At 38.9% G+C, this 18,042-nt stretch overlaps 1 protein-coding gene across 1 annotated transcript in view; it reads right to left on the minus strand.

Moving 5' to 3' along the window:
* Nucleotides 1-275: 275 nt before the first annotated feature.
* The window catches only part of tbx21 (T-box transcription factor 21), a 28,075-nt gene continuing 10,308 nt past the window's right edge, over nucleotides 276-18,042 (minus strand). The window contains exons 2-6 of the mRNA XM_014983917.2: nucleotides 11,352-11,506; nucleotides 7,527-7,648; nucleotides 7,238-7,396; nucleotides 5,483-5,544; nucleotides 276-5,136 (exon numbers count right to left, since the gene is read on the minus strand). Coding sequence (XP_014839403.2) covers nucleotides 4,338-5,136; nucleotides 5,483-5,544; nucleotides 7,238-7,396; nucleotides 7,527-7,648; nucleotides 11,352-11,506 — 1,297 coding nt within the window. The 3' untranslated portion in view covers nucleotides 276-4,337. The remainder of the gene's footprint in view (nucleotides 5,137-5,482; nucleotides 5,545-7,237; nucleotides 7,397-7,526; nucleotides 7,649-11,351; nucleotides 11,507-18,042) is intronic.

Raw genomic sequence — 18,042 nt, forward strand, 5'->3', positions numbered from 1 at the left:
CCTACTGATTCAATGACAAGATCACATTCAGCTCTACACATTTATCAGTTTTCAAAGTTATGACTGATCGTTAGGTAACTGGACTGCGCTGTAGATTTAAAAATAAGATAATAAGTCTGAGAGATATTTGGTATGTATTGATTGACATCCAAGCAAACAGATCTGATGATAGTTAACATATCTTTGTAGTTCCAAGACATCGTTTGGAAGACGAGGGACTGACTAGACCAAATCACTGTGGAAGAAATAAATCAGCAAGTAAAAAGCAGCCAGAGTTTGAGAGGTGAAAGCTTTAATTTCATTTAAAAAACAAAACAAAAAAACAAAAAACAAAACAAATATACACATATGCCATGTTCAATAAATAAGTTTCTTTTTCTCCTCCTTGACAAATGTCCATTATTCATTTGCTTGCTGCAATTTATAAGCATCTCATGAGTAAAAGAACAATTACTGCTTCCTAAACGGCACAAACCTTTCACACACAGAAATGAACATTTGTGGCTTGAGCTGTGCGGTCTCCTTCATTCACGCTCTGCTTAATTTTTTTATTTTTTTAAATTGTACAGCAAAATCTCCAGAAATGCAGTCCTATTTTCAACTGGAGGGAAACGTGCCATAGGAAAAAAAAAAAAAAACAAACAAAAAAAAACTGAAGGAGTCGAGTCACTGAAGTTTCTCATAAGGTCTGAGATGTTCAGCAGGGGCCCTTCCTGAGGTATCTGACAGCATTTTCATGCAGCTGTTTGATGTGAGATTTTGCCGCCATGTAGGTGAGAGGTCATTTGTTTACCATGGAGACCACAGAAAAAAAAAAAAAAAAAAAGCAACTGATATATTTGCAGGCCGGTATTTCTGTGACACTTTCTCTCTTTGTTTCTGCATGTGCATCCTCGCCCTAAATTAATTTCATCTTCATTCAAATGCCCTTACAGGACATGGGAAAACCTTCATCGATGTACCGCGAGAATAATTATTTGACAAATATGAATATATTAAATAAGAAACATTGTCTTGTAGAAACATAACACGAGAAACACAATGAGATTTTCTCTCTAATGTGTTTTCAGCACCTTGTTACTATCTAATGAATTGTTACATCTGTTACCATTCAGACCATTTCATACACATTTCATAACCTGTTTATTTAATTTTTGGCATTAAATAAATAACAAAAAGCTACCGATTAGCTTAAGCTAATGCCATGCCACCAGTAAATTGTAGCTATTAGCTACTACAAGTAGCTACACGGTGTCATTTAGTAAAAATAGGCTAATCAAGTGCATAGTTTCAGCACCCAGATGTATGCATTACTATAAAATTTTAAAGTTTGAATCTTATGAAACCAGTAAAATGTATTTTTAGCTACTTGTTATAATTGTTTAGCCTATATAGCTATAAGTTGTGGCTGCACAGTGGGGGACTGGTAGCAGCGTTGCTCTGCAGCAAGAAGGTCCTGAGTTCAAATCTCAGCCTTGGGTCTCTCTGTGTGGAGTTTGCCTGTTCTCCTTGTGTATTTGTGGGTTCTCTCTGGGTACTCCAGCATCCTCCCACAGTTCAAAAACATGACGTAGGTTAGTCGGCCTCTCTAAATTGTTCTTAGGTGTGAACATGTGTGTGTCTGTATGCTGATAACCTACCCTGGGTGTCCAGGACCCCTGTAGATAGGAACCAGTCCTCCCTGCAGCTCTGCAAGGATGAGCGGTTATAAACATGAATAGAAATGGATATAGGTGGATGCAACAACCTTTTGTTTCATTGAAGCTGTTTTAGAAATGCTTTTAAATATTCCCCTTTCTTTTCCCTGCAAATTTACAGTTTACAGACTCATTAAATTTACAAAGAGGTTAAAATGTAAACATGCTTTTTTTTAAAAAAACGAGCATTCCTACTTGGCTTTAACCGCATGTGGCAGTTGTTGAATTTCTGCTCGTCGCAGCAGTAATGGCTCCATCAGTTAACACCATCTCCATGCATTTCACACATGTGTAATCAATTTGAGCTTGGACGGTCAACATTGAAATTTCCCTGATAGATAACACCGGGCGCTCGCTTGTCGCCTCCGGTGTTGTCTGAGGCGTTTAGCACACCTGGTGAGGAGTGAGAAGCAGACCTCTGATCAGCTCCGACTGTGGCCTCACTCTTTATTTCTGTCACCAGGCCAGGAGCCGGGCCTCTGTCAACCAGCGTCACCACATGATGGGTCCTGAGACCAGGGGGGAAATTCAGAGTGTCGGTCTGGTCACTTTGTGCTTCCTGTTTATTGTGGTCTGAGGCTGACAGTTTAACTACAGGTGCATGTGGGCGTCCTCACGACCTGCTATCAACTGATCTACAGTATGACTGCCATTTTGTCTGTGTTTTAAAAGCCTGCGTGCTTCTCTTCTCTTCTCTTATTGATGCCGAACAGCATCAATAACGCTGTTCGGCAGTTATTGATGCTCATACTGATTGTGGGTTTGTTGACGGGAGTGATTTAACATCGACTAATTATTGCAAGGTCAGAATCTTCGCACTCTACACCCGCGTGCCTCAGCTAGTCTTGTTTGAAGCGTTTTCCATAAAGTACAATCTATCTAACTCTATCGTTACCCTGCAGCTGCTGCTAAAAGTTAAGTGGAAAAAAAAGGGTGAGTGATTGAAGTTTATAGCAGATATTCCAAACTTAAAGAGTAGTGATGTCTCCATCATCTGAAAATGGAAAGAGTATCGCACAACTACAAACTTACCAAGACAACGAAGCCTACCTAAATCGACAGACTGGGCAACGAGACAATTAATCAGAAAACCATGAAGGAGACCCTTGGTTACTCTGACGGAGCTGCAGAGACGCATATGGGGGATGTCCAGTGACGTTACAGTCAGCAAATCTGGGATTTATGTGTTAAGAAATCAATTGTTAAAATAGAGGCAAGAGAGGAGGTGAAGGTGATCAGGTTCAATGAAATCCTATTTTTTCACCTACATACAAAACGGTGAGGCAGAAAACCAAAATCCTGATCACACCATCCCCACCATAAAGCAAAGGTGGCAACTTACAGAGGAGATGCTTTTTTTTCAGAGACACTAAAACCGGTAAGAGTTGTTGGGAACATGGATTAAACCTGGAGGAAAACTCGACAGAGACTACAGAGACTTGAGCCTGGAACTGTGGATCATCTTCTTACATGAGATTGAACTCTAGATCAAAACAAATAAATTTGTAAGAATGGCCAAGAATTAAATCTGATTAGCAATTGTTGAAAATTTAAAGTTAAGGTGTTTTTGCACAGAAGAACGGTCAGAAATTTCAGTCTCTCCATGCACACTTTGAGTGGGAGGTTGAATTCAAATGTCACTTTTTTTTTTGATTATTTGTAAAAAAAAAAGAAAAAGTATTAAAAAGTTGTTGAGCTTCATAATTATTCACTAATTTGCATTGCTCTATCACAGAATGGCATTAAAAAACAGGTTTGAGGTAATAATGAGAGAAAATTTGGAAAACTTCTAGGTGTTTGAACACATGAAAGGACCTGAAACTGCCTTTGTTTTCAACTTTGTGTGTATGATTAAACATTATGCATGAATGATCACTGCCAGATGCTGCGCAACCTCCATATAATGTGTCTATTTCATTGTGCTTTTGCCGTCACTGCCACACTATTAACACGTATCTTCTAAGCTGTACTAAACCCTGCTCTGACTTTGACCTTTTCCACCGACTGCCTGCACTTCTCCTCCACTGCCACAAGTGGGAGCTGCATCGTTTATCATGAGCTAAAGGTGAGAGAGGACATGAGTTTTTCTGTTTTTTTTTTTTTCTTCTTTTTTTTTTATTTCTGCTAACCAGTTTCGGCGTAGAATCACTGGGAGAAATGAACGTGAGCACATCACGAAGAAATGTGTAAACGGCTGAGGGTGCGAAGGAAGACACAGACGAGACATGGCACCGCAGCCGGAGCGGGTTTGATGCAGAAAGAACAGACAATTCCTGCAGGCATCTGTCAGCAAGCAGATATGCAGATGTTTGGGCTTCCCCCCCTCTCTTAAATCTCCAGATGTTTCAAAGACTTTCAGTCACACCTCTGTATGTCTGTTTGGTGTTTATGTGACTGTAGGCCAGAGACCCAGTCACATCCACTTCTGTTTACTTTGTCGCTGTCCTTTAAACAGTTCCTCCTGTGATCATTTTGACTCTTGTGAGATGAAACTTTACGCTGTGGATGTTTTTCACTGTGAGGGCTTACGTTTTGTGGTTCTGTTTTGTTTCAATCCATCATGAAGACCTTGCAGACCGGACAGACTCAGGGGCGCTGTGAGAGGGCGTTAGGAAACGTCTGTGATGAAACGGGAGGCCCTCAGTGGGTGTAATAGCCGTAGTAGTCTGGATCGCTGTTGCTGTCTTTTTCACAGACCTCCCCAGCACGCGGAGGCGGGGAGTTTTCAGTGCTGGACGTGTAGGGCGACACTCTCCTCTTCTTGTTTCCCTCGAACATGCCCGAGTCGGCCGAGTCTGCTGATTTGACGGAGGGCGGCTCGAGCCAGGGGTCCTCGGCTGCCACCCCGGTGGGGTCTTTCGGCTTTTCGTGCAACAAGGGCGGCTGCAGGGACTCCAGGAGCGAGGACGGGTGCAGCCTGGGGTTCCCGGGGGGCGTGGAAGACGACGAGGAGGAAGAGGAGGACGAAATGGGCCTGAACCAGCTCAGACTGGGGGCGGGTTTGCTGGGATACTGTGGGGTGTGCCTGCTGGCGCTCCATCCCGCTGACCCGGCCGCTGATACCGACACGCTGCTCGACGCAAAAGGATGCTCTGGGTAGTAGCTGAGGGCATGGTGAGCGGACGTCTGCAGGGGGAACGGCTTGTAGAAGCCGTTTCCAGAAAAGTCCCCCTCATAGGAGGATGCGAAGTCAAGCCGGTTTGGTGGTATGTTCTGCTGCGGGGGCAGGTACCAGCGACTGTGCGGTCCAGGACTAGAGGACGGGTCTTTGTGCTGCTGGCCCATGCCGATGTGATCGCGGCCGTAGAAGCGGGTCTGCGACAGGGGGCTAATATATTGTTCAGAAAGGTAGCTCTGTGGGTAGCAGGTCCCCGGTAACAACTGCTGGCCCTCTGTAGGAGAAGGGGTGAGGCGATCAGAGTCGGGAGGAGCGTAGAGCCTAGGCAGCAGGGAGGAGGAGGGGAAGAGAAGAGAGTGTGAGAAGAAGAGGAAAAAGAAGAAGGTGTTATTTCCTGCCCAAACCTCAAACAACTATCAAACATCTCTCAGCCCCTTACACCCTTTCACTGCAGCATGCTCAGCAGCAGCGCAGTAATTGCATCTATTCTAATATTAAAAAGGCGACATGAGCACTCAGGGCATTTCAGTGACAGCACTGATCCAGTTGAATTATTTAGGCAGAGTTCACACAATGTTCTCAAACCGGAGCGAAAAAGGAAATGATTTGCTGCTGCTGCTGCTGCTGCTTTCTCTTTACAAACACAAGTATTTTCCAAATTACTTACGTGTCGTAATTGTCGCGGAAACCTTTTGCGAAGGGGTTATGGTCTATTTTCAGCTGAGTGATCTGTGTAGGGAACAGGAGGAGGGCAGCGAGAGAATGTAGGCACAGGAAAAAGAGAAGGAGTGAGCAACTACCATGAAGAAACAAGAGAGCAGTTAGAGAGGAGGTCACTGACTAATAATTAATGAGGTCAACATGCTGGAAAGAGTTGATATTTAGAACCACAAAGTGGGTGATCACACCTACAGAATCGATGCCAGTATGTCTGTGTTAAGCGTTGACAACGTTTTAGATGATGCAGCTGTCAGTGAAACATTGAGTAGTCGGCGACTCTCAGTTGAACTGGCGTTGCACCGATTGCACAGTCACATGTACAGTGAAGTGAAAAAGGTATTTGTCCCATTGCTGACTTTCTTCTGTCATGAAGCAAATTCGTAGCCAGCAAAGATAAGCAAAGCAGACACATGATACAATCCCTAAAGGATGATTTCATTCATCAAGGGAAAAAAGCGATCTAATATAAGAAATCACCGAGATAGATCCTCTGTGAAAATATGAAGTAGGCTGTAAGATCTGTAAAGCAGCACATCGTCCCCTAATCTAAAGAAGTTTAAAACAGATCAGCCACAAAGTCATTGACTTTTATCAGTCTTGAAAGCTCTCACAAAGTGCTTGGGAGCACCATTATCCACAAATGGAAAATATCTGGAACAATGACAGAACATTGTCAGGAGTTACTCAAATTACTGAAGGAGCATTCCTCCATGAAGCCATAAAAGAAACCCAAACTCACTTGCCTCACCTGAAGCCCGCGTTTATAAAAGTCAGGGGAAAAAATGGTATCCACTGGAGAGCTCCAAGATCAAAGTTTATGCATGCGAAACCTTTTTGTTCTCACAACAAATGGCAAGTTTTGATGACGGCAAAGACTCTTTGGAAAATATTAATTAAGTGGTGCTTCCTGTTACATCTGGTGAAGAACTAACAAAGTGCAATTTACCGACAGCGAAACATGGCGGTGAAAATTTCATGGTCCGGGATTACTTTGCTGTTTTCCATAATGGAACTGTGTACTTTTCTCTTGAGCAGAAAATCAGAATGGGGAATGCCAGTTTGTCAGTACGTGACATTCAGTCGTAGCGCACCTGAGTTATGCAGCAGGAGTGATGAAAACGCACTGAGGAGTCCACTTTGGAAAAGTTAATGGACTTAATGGACTCCAAATGGCTAATGGACTTAAATTATGACCTTAATCAGGCCATTAATGCGCTCTAATGCAGCTCAATTCTGCAAGAAGATAGGGCCAAAATTCCTCCACAGCTGTGTAAAATACTCTTCACCAGGCATCACAAATGCTTAATGGCAGTTGTGTCGCAAAAGACGGCACAACTGGTTACGAAGTTTAGGACTCACTAACTTTTTCACATTTGGCCATGTTGATTTGGATGCTTTTTTCCCCATTAGGCATGAAATCATCATTTAAAAATTGATTTTTGTGTTTACTCAGGTTACCCTTGTCTGCTGTTAAAATTAGTTTTGTTATTTGAAACATGCAAGTGAGGAAAAAAAAACAAAAAAAAAAAACAGAAAAATTCTGGACGGGTGCAAATAGTTTTTCCACACCACTGCATGCATGCAAAAATCAGATCCATTCAGTGTTTTAAAAGAACTATAACAGCTCCGTAATAATATAACGTAATTTCTTCCAGTGAACAATATGTGCTAAAAAAATAAATAAATAAAAAAAAAATCTTACGTCTGCGTTCTGATAAGCGGTGACGGCGATGAACTGCGTCTCTGGAAAGACAAACGTCTGAGCTTTAGAGGACAGGAAGGGGTCCTCTGAGCCGTCTTCCTTCACCTCCACTATGTGAAGACGTGGCTGGTACTTGTGGAGCGACTGGAGCACAATCATCTGAGGGCAAAGCACAATTAAATTCACAAAATTAACTTAATAGAACAAAGAAAGTCAAATGATGCTAGAGCACTTCCACACAATGATTTTTAGTGATTTTGACAACATGTCAGGAAGTAGGCAGGGATACCTGTGCCACGTTGTTGGTGCTGCCCTTGTTGTTGGTGAGCTTGAGCTTGCTGAATGACACTTCTTGTCTCATCCAATGAGCCCCGGAGTTAGGAGAGTCAGGGTGCATGTACATCCGATTCCCTGGAGTCACCAAAGGAAGTCATCAGCCACAGGAGCACGGTTCGTAGTTGCGCGTCGACAGTGACTTACAAAAGTACTTTTTACCACTTGATCTTTTACATTTTGACCTCATTTTATTTGATAGGGATTTCATGTGGTAGACAAGGCAGCAGGGAAGCTCGATGAAAACCAGTCAAGTTTCCCTGTCTCTGCTAAGGAAAAGCATCCCCACAGAATGACTACGCCTCTACCGTGTTTTACTGTGGGTATGATTTGTTTCAAACTATAGCATTTTGGACTTTAGATTCATCCAACCTAACCACATTTTTCATGTTTTGATGTGGGCCCTTACATGTCTTGAGACAAACTTTGAATTGGACTTCTTACGGTTTTTGTTGAACAATGGGTTTCTTTTTGGCATTTTTCCAATCTGAAGACTAATCTGAGATTCATCAAGAGATTCTCCAATTTCAGATTAGGGCTTCTGGGTTCCTCTGATTAATGCTGACCTCATCTGACCTGTCAGTTTGCTGCTCTGTTACATAAAACCCCAATAAAATACACTGCGGTTGTAACAAGACAGAAATATGACAAATTTGAACTATTACGAATATTTTTGCAAGGCACTCGAATAGATTAATAGATACATTAATAGATTAATAGGTCACATAACCCATCCATCCATTTTGTACTGTTTAAAAAATGCAGAACATTTGATTTCTATTTGCAAAAAAATTTGAAAAAGCAATATTATTTAGTTTTTTTTTTTGTCATTGCCAATTTAAGTCATTTCCACTATAAGTGCTACATCCTGTAATCAAGCATGCTGTGCTTTCTTATTCTTTTGATACTTCACTGCTCTCACATCATCTATACCACCGTGAATTTTCACAGCATCACCACAGTGACCTTCTAACCTGAATTTGTTCATACCACATGAAGTGCACTATTAAATCTAATTGAGAAAAGCCGTGTCACCACAGTTTCCACAACTTTAGCACAACATCATTCACCTTTTCCACAACAACTGGCAAATGTGCGACAACACCTTAGAGTATCTCTCATTTAGACAAATGTGGTTTGTCTATCATCAATCATGGGTTCGACTTGCTTTTATGTGTATGTGTTTAATTCAAGTGAGAACAGGAAGAAGTGCTGAATGGCAGGAGAAGAGATCAAGGAGTATAAGAGGAAGGGAAAAAAAAATTCTTTACAAAAAGATCTTTTCGAAATGAAATTGCGTGGGCGCCAAATCGACCTGAGGGGATCTAAACACATGGACCAATAGTTTTGTTCATATCCTAATTTTAACATTTAATATAAAACCATTTTTTGAAAGTTCAAAGAAGCAGATACATGCTTGGTAGGGATTACTGTAACACCAACAACACGACACAAGCGATCGTCGCTACTTGCTGGTCCAGGAGGAGTGAATGCAATCAATGCAATCTATTGGGTTTCCTCAAAAACTTTGTAAGCTACTTTGAAATAAGTAGGATCAATTGGCACGTAGATTGAACTGAAATAAATCTTTTTGTAAAGTGCCTCAAGATGACCTTTGTTCGGAAACATTTTTCATCTGCTTTCAAATCCTTCAAAAGGCGTCGAAACGGTGGAAGGAGGCGATCTATCGGGAGAGACCAAAGTGGATTTTTCATTTCTTTTTCTCTTACGTACAAAATACAGCGCGAAGAGAGAAAGTGAGACTTTGCTTCACTGAACACACCAATTCACATGGTGGCACACGACAGTGGCAGCTTTTACTCTGTGGTTTATGAATGACCAGAGGAACCTCAGCGAGGGGCTTGGTTTTATAGACTTCTCACTGAACTGTGGAGAGATGCGACTAGTTGAGTTACATCTTCAGCATGTCATCAAGAATGCTTTATCTTAACTCATTTTCCCACCAGATCTGATCACATTTTACTGCCTCTGATGAAGAATAGCCTTCACACAGCATGATGCTGCCTCTGACATGCGTCACTGTGAGCATAGTGCTTTCAGGATGACGTGCAAGAATGGGCTGTGATCATTTTTTCCAGGCATCGTGTCATTTTTATACAGTATGTAATTTTTGGAGTAATTGTATTGTTTAAAAAGATGTCCAGCTTTTAAGATACAGTAACAGCTAGAGTAGTGGTGTCAAACTCATTTTAATTTTGGGCCGAATCAAAAATCTGAATGTTCTTAAAGGGCTGGTTCTACCAGAATCTATCGATAAAACCAATAAAACTGTTAAAATATCAATAAATAGCTGTTCCTCCAGGATTTGTGATTGTTTTAGTGTTTTTTTTTTTTTTTTGCAATCAAAATTACAGATTTTGTGGTGAATATTAAGAAATATTTGTAAATTTGTTTTTACAATATTTGCGCTAAAGTATGATGTTAAATCTTTATCACTCGCCGTATCAGTTACGGATTCAATGTTTTTGACCAATTTTGAGAAAATTTGCAGTAAAATCAGGAAAAAATTTGGAAATTTGTTGATTTTGTGTGATTTTTTTGCAGATTTGTGAAAAACTGGAAGGACTTATTGATGTAATTTGGAGTCCAGAGGGCCACATAAAAAGCTACGGCGGCCCAGATTTGGTCCCCGGGCCTGGAGTTTAACACCTGTGATCTAGAGGCTCAAGTGGAAAACGTTGTGACTTTATTGCGCAGACATTGATAATTAAATCTATAAAAACCATAAAAGTAAAGTTACCACCCATTAAAATAGTACATCTAGCCTTTTCTTTCTTTTTTTTTCTTGCTGCTTCTAAAGAGTTAAAAAGTCCTGACAGTGAACTGTAGCTTCAGCTGGCAATTTAAGTCGGTTTCCATCAAACCAAACAGAACATGCAGAGAAGTGGCAGACGTGAAGCGACACCAGAGCGTCCACAAGAAAGTGCCTACCAGTGCATCATGATGCACATTCTGGTTGCCTCTATTGCCTGTGGATGTGCTGCTACACAAACCACTTCCTCGAGATCCTCCATGTTGCACGCATTGAGATGAAAACTTCTTAGCTACCCAGAGACTGAAAAGAGGTTTTGTACTCCACCTGATGTTATCTAATCTACAACTGAAAATCTGGGTTCACGAAGATTACTTTGAGTTTTTTCTCCATCAGTTGTGGCTGGAAGAGGGGCGGGAGGGTAAGTGTGTTATTGGCAGGCACTGGCGCAGGTTTTTCTTTTCTTTTTTTTGTTTTTGTTTTTGTTTTGCATGAAGTTATTTGTGAAGCAGTAAGAGCCTTATGACGTCTTCTGAGATTCATGACATTACTTGAAATGAATAATTTTGAAAAGATGAGAGGAAGAAAAAGAACCACTTTCAGGACAAAAGTTACTTTATTACTACTGGGAGAATGAAATATGTTGCTTTCAACACTTCAATACCAAAGTGAAAACTGCTGGTTACGTAAGAGAAACAGTTTCAGCATAAAGTACGATATGCAGAAAATTTGTGCTGCACTAACATAAGTGTGACTAGTGAAAGTGGTAAACAAATTAACTTGACTGAGAAACCAATCTAAAAGTGTTCAGTTCATTTACTGAGTAAAATCATCCTGAAGCTTAATAATGCGATAATGTCTGCTGGTAAGAAATTTAGAAAAACTTTTACTTTTTGTTTTTATATGTGTAATTTTTGCCTAATAATCTTGCATTTTTAGTCCATTTTGACATTTGAAAATGCAAATTTCATCTAGTGGATTTCTTTTATGCTATGGTTTTATACACACCTGGCATGTTTCCCTCTGCTTTCCCACACTGGACCCATTTGCCTCCCTGGTACCTCCAGTGGTGCTGATCGGCCAGAACCACGTCTACGTAGACGTTATAGTGGGCAGACGGATCCAGCACGCTGATGTTGAAGCTCAGGAAGGGAAACATCCTCCTGGATAAAAACAAGCGAATGTTTATCTGATGTTTCTTGAACATACACACACCTTGTAGAATGAAGAAGAAACACAAAATCTTACCAAGTATTTTTGGTCTAGTTTCTAGTGCCAATATCTCAGCAAACTTGAAATAAGCCAAAACTAACTTACAGGTAACTTTTAGTAAGATATAGAGGCTTATTTTAAACAAATAATTTCTTAACATTGGTGAAAAAGTGTCAGTTCCATCAGCAGATTATTTAACTTATAACAACACATTCTTCCCATGTTATAAGAACATTTTTCTTTGAATACAACTAGTACTTTTTCCATTATTGTAAAGGAATTATTTACTTAAAACAAACCTCTATATCTTGCTAAAAAGTTTCTTTCAAGTTAGTTGGTTTTATTTTAAGCGTAATAAGATATTTGCACTAGAAACTAGACAAAAAATAAATATGATTTTGTGTTTTTGTCATGTACGTCTGTGAAACTCTCCTATATCACAATTATTAACTAAGTTCATTCCTTCTATTTCTTTATTGGTTTGGTAACACACCCCTGGTCTGTCACCTAAAAATACATGTTTTAAGTGGCTGATCGATCCTGGTCAAATGTGCATTAAACTCAGAGAGCTTTTGTCCAACAAAGAAGCTGAGAACCTGCTAAACCTTTGGAGCTCTGGGTGTAAAAAATGCCTGTTTTGCATTGATCGCTTTGTTAAGGTGTTCATTTTGAAGACTTGCCAGACTTTATTTTGATTTATTATAAAAGATGTGCATTTAAGACTGTCTGCACTCTGAATTCACTGTGCAGAACCTCCAGACACTCAAATCAAGACCCAGAGAGACCGCTGTGTCTGGCGCTGTCATCTGTGTCCGGACTTGTGTCTAAACCAAAGAGACGTGTGAGAAGGGATCTGCTCAGTGGTGATACTTCTGGTTCTGTAACTCGCAACTCGCAATAAATCTTGTTTTGGAGCCAATAGGTGCTTTTATCCTCTTGTTCTGAGTAAATGGTGAACTCTTACATTAGTTTCCCTTTAATGTGAGCTTGCTACAGTAATTCTGGGCAGAAAGTGGGACCCATATGATCGTAGTTGTGAGGTGAAGCAGCGGTTTCAGCAACAACCATCTGAGACTGAGCTGCGCCTACGAAGAGTGAGAAAGGGACACTCTCTGCACCGTTTTATTGTTTTTATTGTCACAAGAATCTGGATGTATTGTGAAAACGAAGAGGGTTGTTAATCCCCAAAATTTAAAGTATTGAATTAAAATGCTTTTTTTTGCTGTTTTCACTCAATTTAAAGAGATAATTGAAGTTTCAGCAATATTTTCCATCATCCAGTGTTTTCAGATTATGACATAATTTTTTTTAAAAAAAACTTATGATTAAATAAACATATTTGTGTGACATATACTGTCTCACCTTTAACATAACTAGTCAGTGTAAAAAAAATCCCAAAATATTAGAAAAGAGGGGACATTTACATGAAAATCTGAAATAGTCTCAATTTATTATGAGGGATTAAAAAAAAAAAAAACCCCAAAGAAATGATTCCTGTGGGGGCGTCAGCACACCAAATACCCGCTTTGTTTCCTTAGAATTAGAGTGTAAGCAAAGAACGGCCGGGGAGGCGGGGGTTTGGAGGAGGCTGAGACTGTGGGTGAATATTTAATGCTGCTGTTAATAAAAGATGCCCCAGAAGATGCACTTGATTGCCGGGGCTTTACACGTTGAACTCATTTTGACCACCAATGGTTTCAGTGAGACGAGGTAACTGGGAGGTCAGGGCGTCCCCAGGTTCACTGCCAGGGAAAGGGGAGGAAAAAGCTGAGTTACTCCAAATCAAAATGACACACAGCTGTGGCTACAAACACTCTGGCACAGACGGGGCCTGCTGATGCTCGGCACCCAAAAATGCATGTCAGAGACATGACAGAGAAGCTGTAAAATTAGCTTTCCTGCGAAACTGACATGTAGTGCAAAGGCAACAAAATTTTATATATATATATATATATATATATATATATATATATATATATATATATATATATATATATATATATATATATATATATATATATATATATATATATATATATATATATATATCAGTCTGTTTTAATTTTCATATTTGTCACCTGGCTGTCTCAGTTTTTTACCCACAGAAACATTATCTTCCACACACAACTTTTTATAAATCTAAATGCAGCAGCTATGAAGTTTTTTTGAGATGAACTGAACTCTGAAAGAGCGATGCTTTGTTTTGAAACTTATTTATGACAGTGATCACAAGTCACAGTCTAAGTTATGGGATCATGTAGATACAAAAAATAAATTGTACAAAAAGAATTTTAACCAAAGATATTTTGTTTAATAACGTCTATTTTTGTTACGGTTTTATTTAAATTCATCTACTTTCACCACAAATTTTCCAGGTTTAATTTCATTTGTCGGTTTGATAACCATCAGGGCTTTATTTTTTTAATCAATGTCTGCTAGTATCATATGATTTTCCATTCACAACACTTTAGTAATGATGTTATAGAAACAGACCTTATATGCCATGACTAACAGTTTAGGAAGGTTTTCATAGAGATAAAATACAACTTTTGGACAAACTTTGTACTTTTTTAAGGCTTCAAAAAGACCCAAACTAATTATTTACAGATTAAGATTATGCCAATACACAATACTGAACAAAAGTTTATGATGAATTAAATATTCTCTAGTGAATCAACATTATATAAAAAAGTATCGTGACATAAAGCTGTAATATTGAGTGAATTAAGGCTCTCAAAGCTACGGTTAAGTGAATGAAATACTAACATATTAGACAAGTTATAAGAAAACTACAATTAGGAAACTAATTGCTTTTTTATCATGATGAAAAAGCAATTGAATAAGTACAGTCTCCAGTGCACACACAATATATTAATAAAAACATTATCATATAAAAAATACAAATGCAAATATGCACAACGACGAACAACTTGACCGTATTTTACAGTAGTGTTAATATATGACTGTTAGGTGAAATAGGCAAATGTTTCTCAAAGAAAGCAATGCCAGCTCATACAAAGTTATGTTTGGCTAAAGCTAAGCTAATGTGCAATCCATTAAAGACAACAGTGATTAAAAAAAAAAAAAAGACTGGCTATGTAAAATACAGGTTACTACTCGTGATTAATGTAATGTGCTGGCAAAACAATGTCTGATGCAACACGCGTCGTATTGGAGTGACTACATGCATAAACCAGGGCCTAATGTTTGACCTTTAACCTGCCTGTTTTACAGCGATTGAACACCTTTCAAGGTTTTGAAAAATGTGCTATGAGTAAGAGGTAATTCCCTCTTCTTTTGATTCTTTCTGATACGGGAGGAGGGGAATTAACTATTTCAGATTAAACGTTGCTCATTATGCAGCGAGTCTGCAGCACAACTCATGGCGTTAAGTTCAGCTCCAATGAAACCCCTCTAGTTTTCTGAGGCTGTATATAAACTAATGTGTGAATTAATAGATATGTACAAGTGATTGCATGGCTTAGTCATTGTAGGAGGACAAAAAATGTAGATAGATACATAAACAATCCGTCTTTCAGCAACACCCTTTTATTTCTTGTCTGAGGCCCTTTGTTGTGGGTGGAACAAATGCCGTAGATAAGATCCATTGTGAACGGGCTCGCTGCTTTACAGTAAAAAGGTGCGCTCTTATGATAAAACTAAGGCTTAAACGCCATTAATCTACGGAAATGGCTGCTTCGAAACAAGATAGAGATTTATCGCATTTAAATTATGCTGCGACAAAGCAGAGAGGCAGCAAAGTATTATCCACAAATATGAAGCGTCTGTTCTTGATAGCAAGATTTTTATTGTTGCAAATTTCACCAAAGAGCAAATGAGTTTGCATTAGTTGTAATATTATAGCAGTCACCAGTTGGTCTAAATGTACATTTTTAAATGCAGACAAACAGTATTCAATTGGGCGTCATATTTATGGTCTCCAAATGAATAACTTTGCAGAGGGGCGACCTTTCTATTTAGATCTCTCATTTACTTCTATTCATTCATTTTCCTGGCTACAATTAAATACATAAAAAATTAGTGAACTCCATAACACCCCGTGTGTTTTTCTAACAAAACAAAACTGGACATATGAATATTTAATATGAATTTCAACAATATTGAGCAATTAAGCTAACGCATATACATAATAAGAACCGAAGAAACTCATTTATTCACACTTAAAGTGGCTGAAATTACCGACAAGCCTATTACATCCGTGCACATAACAGAACCACACATTTTGATTAAGGTTTGCCCTCATTTAAGCCTCAGACATTTAATCTGGTGTGCAACAGAATGTTAAAAATGAGAGTAAACACTAAAGTATGAGCAGGTGTCCAGAAAGAGGACTGTCTCACTCTCTGAGTCTCAGAAGAACTTAAATTCAGCTTTAGCAAAAATGCTAAAAGAAGCTCCCATAAAATATAAAAATTCATCACATGGCCTACACCTCGTTCTTATTACCGTTAACGCAAAACTTTCTTCACGTAATCAAAAAGCGATTTCACAAGTATAAGTTTAACTTGAGGCGTGCTGGGAAAAACCTTATGCTCTCTAAGAAAAACATAAAAAGGCAAGACTGAAGTTAGCCACAAGAGATGTAGATAAAGACCAGTATTTCTACAATAATGTTCTGTGGATGGATGAGTCTGACTTAATACGCCATTACAGTACGTTCAATACCATAAAGCAAGGAAGTGCCACAAATACCATCATGTATCTCTGAATGCTTGAGGAAAATGTGAAACCATCAGAAAAAAAAATAATTAGGTTGGTGCAGAACCGGTTGGTGCAACATGGCAATAATCCAAAACATGCCAGTGAATTCAGCAACGACCGTCTGAACACTAAGAAATGTAGTCCTGGGTTGAGTCAACAGATTTTGGTTTCATTGATCGGCTGTGGTGTAACTTGAAACTGGCTGTGCAAGCAAGAAGCCTCTCAAACGCAGCTAAAAGTGAGGATTGGGCCAAATGTTCCTCTGATACATAAAAACAAGGAGGTGATAGCAAACAGTGGGTCGCTGGAGAAATGTTCAGCCAAGTGGAGGTAACACCAGCTGTTAGCTGCAAACTATTCAGATTTTCTTTGATCTCTTTTGCATAACGAATATAACAACAGACAGTTTCTCTTTCTCTAACAGATAAAACTTCTCCAGGGCTTTAAAAATACAACGAGCAAGCACAGTTGCCTCTGATGCTTTTCTAGAGAATTTTAACTGAAGCCTCCAGCCCCTATTTTACCAAAACTTGCATTTTCTAAAATTCAAAGCAGATGCTTGAATTTTGTTGGTGTAAATCCAGATGCAAACACCGGCGTTCCATAAAGCAGGGAGATGGACACAATAGATTTCGCTTTGAATTCAATGCTTTCCAATGCAGATCAGAAGGCAAAACAGTAGCACTGTTTGTGTTTTTTTTTTTTTTTTTTTTTTTTTTTTGTATTTTTTGTCTGTGTGTGTGTGTGTGCAGGAGATCTGGTGAAGAAGCTATGTTGATTAATATTTCCAACTGGTGCAGACATGCATCTGAGCAACCACAGGTGACGGAAAACAAGCTTGCTGTGGCCACAACTAGCAGAGCTATGCTGTGTCACAATACAGCTCAACGTTTTTACATGACTGAGTGGAAATGAAAACATTACCACATGGAAATACAAATTCTGTCTTGAAAAATAATTCATCTTCTGACCACTAGAGGCTGGAAACAACACACACACACACACACACACACACGCACACACACACACACACACACACACACACGCACACACACATCTATCTATCTATCTATCTATCTATCTATCTATCTATCTATCTATCTATCTATCTATCTATCTATCTATCTATCTATATATATATATATATATATATATATATATATATATATATATATATATATATATATATTTTTTTTTTTTTTAAGTAGAATCAGTGGGTATTATTTCACTACTTTTATGCCTCACTGTTTTTTAAATAAAACAGCTGTTTGCTTGATGTTGAGGCATGTGACAGTACATCCAGAGTACAAATGTATGCATAATATTGGCTTTCCAAAAATAAGAAGACATTTTAGAAATGCTTCTGGAAAAAACAGAGAGAAAATTTGTTGCACCTAGAACAAAAATCAAGACAGTGTATCACAATAAACCATATTAAAATTCATTGTAGCAATTAGACTCTTTCAATAACCGAGTGATGTTGAACAGCCTGAGAACATCTTTATTTGTTCAACGCAAGAGTGCAACAATTCAGAGTATCAAACATAAACACGTCAAACTAAATACTTACAAGATCTCCTTTCCTGTCTTTCTGACGTAAAACATTTTTACTGAATGCCTTATTAAGTTTGCATACTCAGTCAGACAAAATAAAACAATACCTCTTAGACGTTACTGATTTTGCTTTTGATTTAAAGCACAGGGAAATTCTTAATTTCTGAATTGATCACGATTGACAGTAGGTCTCTATAAGCTTCACTCTTTA

This window comes from Poecilia mexicana, unplaced genomic scaffold (genome assembly GCF_051168715.1).
Source record: "Poecilia mexicana isolate PSO_F unplaced genomic scaffold, ASM5116871v1 scaffold_19, whole genome shotgun sequence".
In the NCBI taxonomy this organism is placed as follows: Eukaryota; Metazoa; Chordata; class Actinopteri; order Cyprinodontiformes; family Poeciliidae; genus Poecilia; species Poecilia mexicana.